At 40.5% G+C, this 12390-nt stretch overlaps 1 protein-coding gene and 1 pseudogene across 1 annotated transcript in view; one reads left to right on the top strand and one right to left on the bottom strand.

Annotated features, from left to right (window-relative positions):
• TRPM6 (transient receptor potential cation channel subfamily M member 6) overlaps nucleotides 1–2204 on the top strand; it is a 166597-nt gene extending 164393 nt beyond the window's left edge. The window contains exon 39 of the mRNA XM_023509005.1: nucleotides 2071–2204. Coding sequence (XP_023364773.1) covers nucleotides 2071–2204 — 134 coding nt within the window. The remainder of the gene's footprint in view (nucleotides 1–2070) is intronic.
• Nucleotides 831–929, bottom strand: LOC111722856 (annotated as a pseudogene).
• Nucleotides 2205–12390: the final 10186 nt, after the last annotated feature.

The following is a 12390-nucleotide window of genomic DNA, read 5'->3' as shown; positions in this document are numbered from 1 at the left end:
GAAACAGTCTTATTATGTCGCCCTTGGTAGAGTGCTGTGGCATCACAGCTCACAGCAACCTCAAACTCTTGGGCTCAAGTGATCCTCCTGCCTCAGCCTCCCAAGTAGCTAGAGTATAGGCACCCACCACAATGCCAGTTATTTTCTGTTGTTGTTATTGTAGTTGTCACTGTTGTTTGGCAGGCTCAGGCTGGGTTTGAACTCTCCAGTGCCAGTGTATGTGTCTGGTGCCCTAGCTGCTGAGCTACAGGCACCGAGCCCCAGTTCTGCTTTTTGCTAGCTATGTGACCTTGGGCTTCAGTTCCTCATCTGTAAACCGGACATAAAAGCATCTGTCTCATAAAGCTGATGTGAAGAATGAATTAAGTGATATGTGTATGTGTTGAATAAATGTTGCTTCTTAGTAAAATATAACATGGGCTGGGTATAATAGCTCATGCCTGTTATCCTGGCACTCTGGGAGGCCAAGGCTGGAGGATCCCTTGTGCTCAGGAGTTTGAGACTAGCCTGAGCAAGAGCAAGATCCCATCTCTACAGAAAATGGAAAAATTAGCTGGGCATTGATGTGGGCACCTGTAGTCCCAGCTATTTGAGAGGCTGAGGCAGGAGGATCGCTTGAACCCAGGGGTTTGAGGTTCCTGTGAGCTATGATCACGCCTCTGCCCTCTAGCCTGGGAGACAGAGCAAGACCCTGTCTCAAAAAACAAACAAACAAAATATATATTATATCTATATATACACATACACATATATATATAGAGGGTGTATATATATAAAATATGTATTAGCTTATGTCTAGATAATTCCCATTTAACATTAAAATTAATATAAAAAATACATATTTAAGTTATCAAATGTATTGTCAGGCCCGAGGGCCTCTTCCATCCTTGTCAAGGGGAGTGATAATCTTCTCTCTTTTCATACAACATGAAGTTAACAAATGTAATCAGTATAGCATAAAAAGTGTACAGATATATATATTTTTTTTTTACTAAAACATAACTTTGTACATTGGTGCATTTGTGGGGTGCAGTGTACTGCTTTGATATACAATGTAGAATGCTTATGTTGAACTAAGTAAACACATCCATCACAGTTATACTCATTTCTTAATAGTTTTGAAATGTACCATTGCATCTTGCATATTAGGTGATGTCCCCCCAAATTCTCTCCTTCCTCCTCCCCCCCTTCCCTTCTACTTTCTGAACTATAGTTATGTTTTGCCATTTGTATGAGTGTGTAGTTGGTTATATATTAATTTCCTAGTAGTATTGAGTACATTAGATACTTTCCCCCCCATTCTTGAGATACTTTCCTAAGAAGAACATGTTCCAGCTCCATCCAGGTAAACATAAAAGATGTGAAGTCTCCATCTTTTTTATGGCTGCATAGTATTCCATGGTGTACATATACCACAATTTGTTAATCCATTCATGGGTTGATGGGCACTTGGGCTGTTTCCATGTCTTGGCTATTATGAATTGGGCTGCAATAAACATTCTGGTGCAAATGTCTTTGTGTTGACATTTAAAGCCCATTTTCCTCTGTACCTTTTCCCCCAAAGTTGCCCCTATTATTAATGTTTTCTTTTGATTTCTTTTTTCAAATGGAAGAAAGCCTTAGGAAGCATAGGATCTGACAATTGGATGAAGCTTTTTGGGCAGTAGCAAACCTGAGGTATAGCTTTTGTTGCAGAAAACTGACCACTGAGGTCCAGAGCCGCCATTTCAGCTGACCTCCCGCCCTGCCTATCTCTCAGCGGTGGAAATTTCCTGTCTCCAGTTTGCTTAACTCTAGCCAGCTGTGCCTTATAGGGCATTGGATATGGAATCAAGTAATGGCTTTTCCTTCCCTGCCCTGTAAACAGTGCCTAAAATGTGCAAGGGAGTCTCCCTCGGGGCGTTGTGGTGGGAGGGGCTTAGTTTGGACAGGGTTTGAGTCGCAAGTGTGCATGGCTTGAGGAAGAAGCGACCTCTGAGAACATTTGGCAAAACCTAAAGTCTAGTCCATTTGCACAAATGGTAGGTTCTTAGGGATCCACTCTTACCTTCCTACTTGTCTTCCTTGCAGATTTAAAAAGAAATGACTATTCCCCCAGGAGAATAAATTCCACTTATGGACTCAAGGTCAAAATAGAACCAACTAAGGAGCATCTGGCAAGGGAAAGGGGTGGAAATTCCCCGGAAGATCGCACACAACTGTAAAGGGGGAGAGGCCAGACGGCTGACCTTCCCTGCCAGGAGCTCCCCATGACATCAGCTGGTTGATGTAACAGTGACTGATGACATCAGAGCCTCTCTCAGGATGCCTTATACCGGGGGATCCTTGGGACACACCTGCTGAGCCTCTCATCTGCCCCTGACCCAAGGCCTCATTGGTGGGTGAGGACTGGGTTCTCCTCCACGGGGAGACACTGGGACGAGGCAGCGGGGAAGTCTGTTCCTTTACACATCGTTGCTTTAGCTGGTCGCGTGGAGCCCTTGAAGCAGAATGCTGCACACTAAAGAACCAGGGGGATGAGTTTAATTTATTTTCTCACTGTCTGTGCAGACAGCACCCCTCCACTGCTATTCATCACCTCGCCCACAGATGTATTTATGTCTATATATATGTACATAAAAAAGTTGTGCGATTTCCTCCTCTCTCCTCTCCACAGCATAGGACTTTGAATAGCAACAATAGGGAAAACAATGGAATGAGGATGTATTTGCACAGATTGGAGCACACCCGGCACAAGCTAACCAGTAAAAAGTTAGCATCCTGGTGGAATCTAGATGGTCTGAGGTATTGTCAGTGAATCATATGTTGCCTATTTCCAGTTTCTCTGAAAGAAAGGAAAAGAAAATCTAAAACAAATGCCCTTGCATCTCCCCTCCCCTCCTCCTCCTCCCTCCCCTCTCCCATCCCTCTCTCTCTCTCCCTTCCCTTCCTCTGTCTCTCTCTCCTTTTTCTTTATTTCTCTTTCTTTTTCACCAAGATAACAAGGATATGAAAAACTGGAAATTATTAGGAAAAGGTTTCCCTTCCTTTAAACTCAGGGAGATTATCCGTTAAAGTTGACTAAGTCAACCTTTAAAATGCCATTCATGTTTCCAAAGTTGTATATATATAATTGCAGGTGAAATCACCCTGTGTCAGGAAAACATGATTTCAGACCAAAACCATGCTTCACAGGTGCTTGTCTCCTTCGAGGTGCAGAGCTGCCACGCCTCTAAGGGCTCTCTCTGTATGTTAAAGTCCTGCCTGAGAAAATTTCAGTTTCTGAGACTTGAGGTGAAGAACTCCTGGAGGCTACTCTGAGTGGCATGTTTGGGGGTGCAGTGACCTCCCTTGCATGCTGCACGGGTTACCCTACCTCAGACCAAGCATGTGCTTTCCACACAAGGAGAGATGGAGGGCTGGGAATGCCCCCCAGTCTCCTCTTGCATCTCCCTTTTACTTTTTTTTTTTTTTTTTAGAGACAGAGTCTCACTTGTTGCCCTGAGTAGCTTGGTAGAGTGCCATGGCATCACACAGCTCACAGCAACCTCCAACTCTTGGGCTTTAGGTGATTCTCTTGCCTCAGCCTCCTGAGTAGCTGGGACTATAGGCACCCACCACAATGCCTGGCTATTTTTTTGTTGCAGTTTGGCCGGGGCAGGTTTGAACCCACCACCCTCGGTATATGGGGCTGGCTCCCTACTCACTGAGCCACAGGTGCCATCCTGCATCTCCTTTTTAAATATAAGATTTTCCAATCTACCATCCGCAAACTTGGGCTTGAAAATTTTCAACTTATTATCTTGCTTGGCCCTTCCATGAGCTGACTTGCTGCTAAACCTACCCTTATCATCTACACTCCTGAATTCTTTGGTTATGTTTCAGAAGAAATGTCACATAGAGCGATGGAAAACCCCTAAAATTAGTTTTGCCAATGTTTGTGTCTGATTCTTAAGTGTGAGTTACCCAAGGGCTAATTTCTGCCCCTTTACTTTGGTCATGAGGGTGGTGAGAAGCTGGAAATTTGGGTGATTTTTTTGAATGGCAGTGAGGATAAAATTGCTAATACTTTTGGGGGGCTTAACAGCTTTATCTTTCTCTGTGAATCAGTGAGGAATCAATTGGTACTCGGTTTAGGGCCACATTCAACTATGGAAAGAGGCCGAGTTTGCCTGTCCAGGGGTCGATGTAAAGGCATCAATGTGTTGGTTGAATATTTGTTACCTGAAGTGAAACTTGAAAGCAAATACATTTTGATTTCAAATTTCTGTGCTGTCCTGTTTTATTTTAAGAAAAAATTAACAGAATGACATTTTGAAAAGACAAACTCCTGGTCGAAAGTCACTGTGGGATTGCTTGCGTCCAAATACTGATGTGATACTCTGAGTGATTTGTGACCACACAAGGGTGGAGTAGTCCCTTCGTCAGTTCTATTCAGTCGGTGTTTATGAAGTGCCTGCTCCGTACTTTGTCAGTGATGATGATACAGTGGCCAACCTAGCATTTCTTTGCCCTCAAAAAGCTTTGTCTCATGTTTCTTTTTACTTGCCTTTTTTTTTTTTTGTTCCAAGTTTGGATTTCTAGTTAATGCTAAAAAGAAAATTTGACTTCTGGCCACATATCAAATCCAGAGATGTGTCCCACACCCTCTCTACCAGTGGGCAGTAGGTTTGGACTGGGATAAGAGAATTAAAGGCAAATGAGAAGACATGGCTAGGACTGATTTTAGGAACCACTGAGGAAAAACAGACTCCATAATCCTCATCTGAGTACAAAGCGCAGATCATAGATGAGATCTGCCTCTGCGGACCAGAGAAGCAGCCAGGTTCCAGAGTTCCTCTCCTGAAGGCATCCAGGGCATAGGAGTTTCTTTCCACGAGGGTGTTGGGTCCTGGAAAGACATCTGCCCCATGCTGTTCTTAAAGCTTGTCCTTCCAGGGAAAGGAATCAGATACAGTTTGAGTGTTTCTTACCCCGTTATTATTTTCTATAGCTTTGCAAAGCAAGTACCAGGGTGGGGGTGGGGTGGCTAAGACTTTCCAATTTAGTTCATGGAAAGATCTTGAAAAAGTTGTTTTGGGGGTTGTTGTTGTTTGTTAGTTACTGTTTACTGTTTGAGACAGATGGCTCAAGATGCCCTGTTATGTTTAGTTGTCCTTGTCAGTCACCAACATCTAGCACAAAGCATCGCACCTAATATGCTTTCAATAATATTTGTTGAAAGAAATAATAAACTTTCAAATGCTCCTGGATTTCATTCACTAGGTAATAAATCAGATTTGCATTTTTAATCTAGAAGGAAATGATCACCAATTCCTTAAGACCCAGCACAATTCTTTTGATCTCTCTCTGTTTTAATTTTCTAGGAAATAGCTCTTAACAACCTACACCTGGTCTATTGAATTCTCACCCAGTTCACCTTATCACATCGGTGATAACGCCAGAGTGCAGTCCTTCACTGGTGACTATTGAAATGAGATGATAACTTCCCAGAAACGGCCTAGAAATAATCATCACTTTATTACCCTTTGAAAAGAAGATTGATAGAAAAGTCATTTGAAAGATGGTTCATTACCATGCCCTGGTATGATTTCTTTACTCACATCTCTCCAAAGCATGAGAAAGGGAGGATTATTCTCTGAGGTCAGAATCTGAAGGCTCTGTGTTTGCCTCTTTGAAGTCTTGGTATTTAATTTTCTGTAGTCATTTCTTGGGCAATTTTCTAAGAAACTAGTTGAAGCTAATTTATCATAAGTTAAAGTCAAATGACAGAAAAGATTTTCCCCCTTTAACAGCATTTTATTCCACAGAGGTTAGCTTCTGAAGGAAAATGAGACTTAAATAGCATTTCAAATCTCCAGCCACATGGGTGGGTACACAGAATAGAAAGGATTCTGGAAGCCACACTGATTTTTTTTTTTTAATTTAGCATGGTTATTATTTTGTGACTTTTCTTTCCAGATCATGATGTACAGATAAAATATTACGGTTTTGTGAAACACTCTCTTAAAAAATAATTAGATAAGTTGCTTAATTTTTCAAAGAAAGACTTTTAGTTCTCAAGAGATAGCAAACCTTGGTCTCTATCATTCTCCGGCTTTTCAAATAACTTTATATAATTCATTTAACCTTTCTGTTAACCCCTAATACTGAAACGGAGATGAAGATACTTACCTTTTCAAATGAAGGTGAATGACAATGAGAGAACACTTATAAACTTCTTTGAGCGTCTCATTTAAAAGACTTCTTGGGAGCGTGGGCTACAATTCACCAAATAATGAGGGGTTTTCATTTTTGATATTACAAGATCATTATTTAATGATTTAATGTTTACGGAGGATGCTTGGTGGGCTTGTTTCAGTATAAACACAAAAGTGATTTCTGCTGTTTCTCCCTTTCTAAGGGGAAAAAGTTCATTGCTTCCTTTTTGTTTTACAACTTAATTAAATAGTTCAAAATCAGGAAACTCACCATTTCACAGTCTGTCATTTATTTTGCTTTTTGATGGATTTAGGTTTATCCAGGTAATAATTTTTTTTTTTTTTTTTTTTGCTATCCTCTGCCCAAAGGAAGTCTTCCAGGAGAAGACGTAAAGCCCAAGAGAGAAGATGTGCCATTATGGGTGACATTTTTGAGCATGAAAAGAGAGTAGATTTAAAAATCTTGATGCTTGTAAAACAAAGTTTTTAATTAACAATGATTTACATTTTATCAGCATAGGGCTTAGTAATAACATTCTTATCTTTACCTTGCTAGTTTTTTTAGCAACTAACTTCCTTTAGAATTCTCATCTGCTCCTAGTGGATTTTTTCCATTGTGAACTTTTAGAAATTCCATCTTCTGAGGCCAGGCATGATGGTTTATACCTGAACCAGCACTTTGGGAGGCTCAAGTGGGAGGATTACTTGAGTCTGGAGTTTGAGACCAGCCTCGTCAACACAGTGAGACCCTCTATCTACAAAAAATAAAAATTAGCTAGGCATGGTAGGGCATGCCTGTAGTTGCAACTACCTGGGAGGCTGAGGCAGGAGGATTGCTTGAATACAGGAATTTGAGGTTGCAGTAAGTGGTGACTGTGACATTGTACTCTAACCTGGGTGATGAAGTGAGAACTTGTCTCAGAATTTTTTTTTTTCATCAGCTAAATTAGTCACAAAGTCTTCACAAATATTATGGTAGAGACTCTTGTGCTAATGACTATCTGGAAGTGGCTATAACAATCACCTTTTATTGGAGAGATTTGGGTGAATTTGTACTTTGGCTTCAATGAATCTTTTGCTCTGTGTCCTATTGGTCACTGCACACAGGTCATGGAGACTCAGGATGCTGGGTGTGTTGCCATGTTTTGGAATTCCCTACTTACCCTTGAAAGGGCATTGGTAAGGACTTGGAGAGCAGATTGCTGGTAATAACGATGATGGGGAGGGGGAGAAGGGATCGATAGGTGTCTGCTATGGGTGAGGTTGGAGAGTGTCATGGATGGTGGCAAGATTGGTGAATTATTTTACTGAGGAAGCAGGGAGTAAGGGAGTGGTGTGTCCAGGAAGATCACATGTATGTTGTAAATGAAAACCAACATGGGCTCGGCTGTTCAGTGTATATTCTATTTAAGAAATATTTTTTGAGCCTTACTGCATGCTGTGCCCTTATACTATGCTCAGACTTAGTAGGTAAGATCCTGTCTCCAGGGATTTCCAAGACCGATAAGTACTATGTTGTTACAATATGTTGGTCCATCATTGCCCAGCAATAATAATAATTATAACTATTTATTATTATTGTGGGTAGCATGTATTGAGTAGTCTTTAAGGCCTGGGCTTGTATGTGTTAAATGTGCACTGTGCATAATTTCATTTAATCTGAACAATAACTTAATGAGCTAGGTCTATTGTGCTCTTTATAAAGATTTGAAAATGCTGTTTATGAGTAACTTGGCCAAGTCAGCTACTATAGAGGGAGCTGAGAGTTAAAGGTAATCCAAATCACTGTCATGGAAGGCTATGTGATGCCGGCCTTGAAAATCAGTACTTAACTTAGGCCATTAGATGAGAAAATCCAAAGTGGGGCCTATAGAATGTTCCCTGGTATTCCCTCTGCCTCTGTCATATCAAGGAAATCTTTCCTGGACAGTTAATGGTTATCTCTGGGCCCTGCAAGTCCATGAGTCCATGGGAAAGTCACTCCCTCTTGATGTGTTATGAGGGAATGGCTGGAGTTTTTTGAGCCCAGCACTGTATCTGGCAGTGAATTTTTATGATTCCAGTTGCATTTTTACCATCTTTTTTTTTTTTTTTTTGGCCTTTCCACATACTAGATATTTGTTGGTCAATACTTACCATTTGATAGCATCTAGTGATATGCCAGCTTCTCAATTTATAGTGCAAAATAGAAACCTATGCAAACTACAAAACTTTTATCAGTCTGACCATCGCACTGTGTCTCTGGAGGCCTTGGAAGCTGGAGTATAATCAGGAGGTTGCTTGAAGTACATGGAATCAGAACAAAGAGAGGTAGATAAATCAAATTTTTAATGGTGTCAGGCTAAGACATCCTGTTTCATCTCATCTTCTCTGGAGGGATGGGCCTGCCAGTGGGAGTGGAATACCCAAAGTCTGAAATACTTCAGACTGATTCCAAAAGATGCAACAGAATTTCAAGCAACTCTTAGATCAGCCTTGAGAAACAGGGACCACGATGTTTCTCTTTTTCTCTTTTTCCCTTCTTCCTTCCCTCCCTCCCTTCCTCTCTCCCTTCTTCCTTCCTTCTCCCTTTTCTGATTCCCTCTTTCTGTTACATCTTTTTATACTGTAATGCTTGCAACTGTGGACCAAGAAAAATCATTAATTTTACAAGTTGAGATACCAACTTCCCAGAAATATAGAATTAGAAATGTGAGAGCTAAAAGGATAGCTAAGGATAATGAGATCCAAAGAAATTGTGCTTCACCCAAAGTGAATATACTTTCTGTTAGAAGAACTAGAATTCAGACCTCCTAAGTCACCGTTACTTAGCCTGAAGGTGGCCACATTTTCACATTAAAGCAAATAATGTTCTCATGTTGTATTAAAAAATCCTTTTCTGCTTTCCTGAAGAATATTCAGAATACTTATGCAACTAAAGTTTTAACTTAGAAATCTTTATAAGACTGTCACTAAGATGGGCCAAGTGAGATTTTTAATTGTCTATGTTTTTCAATGAAAATAATTCATTAGATAAGTGAGCTTAGAACTCTAGTGGCAAAATGATATGCATTTTAATGATTTTTACCAATTCTCTTTGCATATTTGTTGTGCCCCTGTTCCCCATAATGTGTGTTTCATCATTCGAAAGTAGCTACTTGGGTGACTATTGTTGCTCTCAAGTGAAAAGACTCTGTAAGACTTAGATTTCAATGTGTGTCAAAGATTTCATATTATTTAGAATAATGTATAACTATCTTTCATTGTCATAAAAAACCTCTTAGGCCTGTGGCATCTTGAATTTTCCTAGAAGAAGTTGCATGGGTTGGTAGAAAATAGGTCTTGGAGACAGATGGACTTAGGTGGGAACTGAAGCTCTGCCACAGAATGGTTTGTGGCCTTGGGCAACTTGAACTTCAATCTGTCATTTAAAAGTGGCAGGATAATCTGTTAATAAACTGACTTCTGTTTATTTTTGCTGTTCTCCATCCCAAGAAGGTAAGAGGATGCTTGCACCCCAGGATGTTAATAGCGGATGGCAGAAGTTGTAAGGCCTCAATATGCCAACCTCCCTTCAAGGCTTCTGGAAATGGCTGAGAGCTTTAACTTGGAGTTGCTGAAGCAGAAGGAGCTTAACCTAGGAAAGAAACTCAAGATTAATTCACAGACAGAGGGATGATGATGATGATGTTTTGGTAAGAAATGTAGAGCTAGGCTCAGTGCCTTTAGCACAGTGATTATAGCGTCAGCCACATGCACCGAGAGCGGTGGGTTCAAAACCGCCCCGGGCCAGCTAAACAACAATGATAACTGCAATAACAACAATAATAACAAAATAGCCAGGTGTTGTGGTGGGCGCCTGTAGTCCTAGCTACTTGGGAGGCTGAGGCAAGAGAATCACTTGAGTCTAAGAGTTTGAGGTTGCTGTGTGCTGTGATGCCATGACACCCTACTGAGGGCGACATGGTGAGACTCTGTCTTAAAAAAAAAGAAAAAGAAAAAAAAAGAAATGTAGAGCTAATTCATAGATATCAGGAGGATTGGTGAGAGCTATGACCTAGTAAGTCCATGATAGTTATAAAACAAATGAAACCACCTGCCTGCAAATCAACCACCTGGGTCTGAACTATGGGCCTGGTGGCCTAATTATTAGAAGTCTTCCCATTTTCCAGGCTCCCTGTAAACTATTTTTGTTCTCATATGTTTTAGAATCTCCAAATTTGACTGATATTGACTCTCATCATGGTAGAGAGGTGACCTATGTCTAGATTTATAAAATAATATTCCATCTCTTATACCTGAGTGTTGTAGAGAAAATTCATCTCTGTTACCTAATGTCTACCAAGAAGTATGATTCTGAGAATTAAAGATAATGTACATAGTCTGGCATACAACAGGCATGAGGGGAAATCATGAATAATATATTTAAATTATGAATAATTAAGTTATTTTGTTTCATCACCAAAACGATCTCCAAACCAAGATTGGTGGAGCTGGAGGTGCTTCTTTTTTTTTTTTTTTTTTCAAATGAAAGACCAAGTAGTTCATGACTTAGATGCTAGAATGCCAGAATTGGAAGGCTTCCATATTAGGGTAGGGTAGGCACCAACAATGTGATGGGTACCCCAAAGGGTAGACCCAAAAATGTGATGACTTAACCCACATTTATTTTGTGCTTACTGAAAACTTAACCCACATTTATTTTGTGCTTACTGAAAATTCTCTGATAGACTGAGGCAAATGGTTGGTTTCTCTGTGCCACGTGGTATCTCTAGAACCCAAGCTGACAGGGTTCCACCATCTTTGACAGATGAATCCCAAGATAGTGCTGGGGTATCCTCAGCTCAGTCACCAGGAGGGGACAAGACCATGGGGGAGCACATGTAGGAGATGACATGGGCTAGCCCAGAAGTAGCACACATCTTTTGTTCATGTGCCATAGGCTAGCACTCAAAAGGCCACTCCTACCTGCAAAGGAGACTAGCAAATGCAGTCTGGAGGTATGTCCAAGAAGCAGAGAAAAAAGATTTTAACAAATAGTTAGCATCTCTGTAAAATTAGGGAATTCTGCTCCCATTCTTCATTTGATTCAGTGTGGCTCTGGAAGGTGGGGTGTTCTTTATTGTGATTTTTGAGAGTTGTTTTTTCTTTCCATGGAAATGCTGAGTACAAAGTTCTTATTTAGGGTAGGGTGCCCTTTTGACTAACTCTCCATGCTTTCTTTAGGCATCTTCAAACCCATCAGATATATATCCTCTTTTATTTCTCCATCATGCATTTATAATGGCAAAATTCATTGGACATAAGAAATAAATCTGATTAGCATGAGCATTGGCTTCATCGACTACTGTCAGTTTGCTGACAGCTATGAAATACGTCCATTGTAGCTCTCCTCTCATTGCTTGACCTCATCCATTCCCTCTGCCTTAATTCCTCCAAGCAATACCAAATGAAGTCAAATATTTCTTGTCCTCCTTTCTAAGTTGCATGTGACAAGCTAGCAGGCAAATAAAAGAGCCAAAATTTACATAAGGAGCCTATTAGTATACTGTACAAATGAGGGTCCTGTGGAGAATGTTAATCATTTCTTATACTGAATGGCCATGATCACTGAATTGTCACCATGGCACTACCACAAAACCTAAAATGGAAGTGGAGAGCTTAAGTATATGTAAGAGATGGGAATTAACAAAATATTTATTTATATATTTATTTTTGAGACAGAGTCACATTCGATTGCCCTGTGTAGAGTGCTATGGCATCACAGTTCACAGCAACCTCAAACTCCTGGGTTCAAGTGATCCTCTTGCCTCAGCTTCCCTGGTAGCTAGGACTGTAGCTGTCTGTCACAGTGCCTGGCTAGTTTTTCTTAAAGAAATATTTTTCTTATTTTCTGTTTTTAGCAGAGATGAGGTCTCACTTTTGCTCAGGCTGGTCTCAAACTCCTGGGCTCAAGCAATCCACCTGCCTTAGGCTCCCAGACTGCTAGGATCACAGGTGTGAACCACGAGGCCATGCTTTGACTAAATTCTATGAGGAGCATTAATTGAGTTCATCACATGTACCTTTTCCACAAAGTAGAAGACCTTAAAAGGTGCTTCGAAAAAATAAAATAAAATAAAATAAAATAAAAAGTTGCTCCGACTTTAAAACTTGGGCTCATAAACTTGAAAATGATTTTTAAAAGTCATTTTGAATCATTTGTTGGAAGGCAATGAAGGGATGGGAAATT

The sequence above is a fragment of the Otolemur garnettii genome, unplaced genomic scaffold (assembly GCF_000181295.1).
Source record: "Otolemur garnettii isolate 467f Iridium unplaced genomic scaffold, OtoGar3 scaffold00006, whole genome shotgun sequence".
In the NCBI taxonomy this organism is placed as follows: Eukaryota; Metazoa; Chordata; class Mammalia; order Primates; family Galagidae; genus Otolemur; species Otolemur garnettii.
Note: the sequence above shows the minus strand (reverse complement) of the source record. Positions and strands in the feature narration are given on the sequence as shown.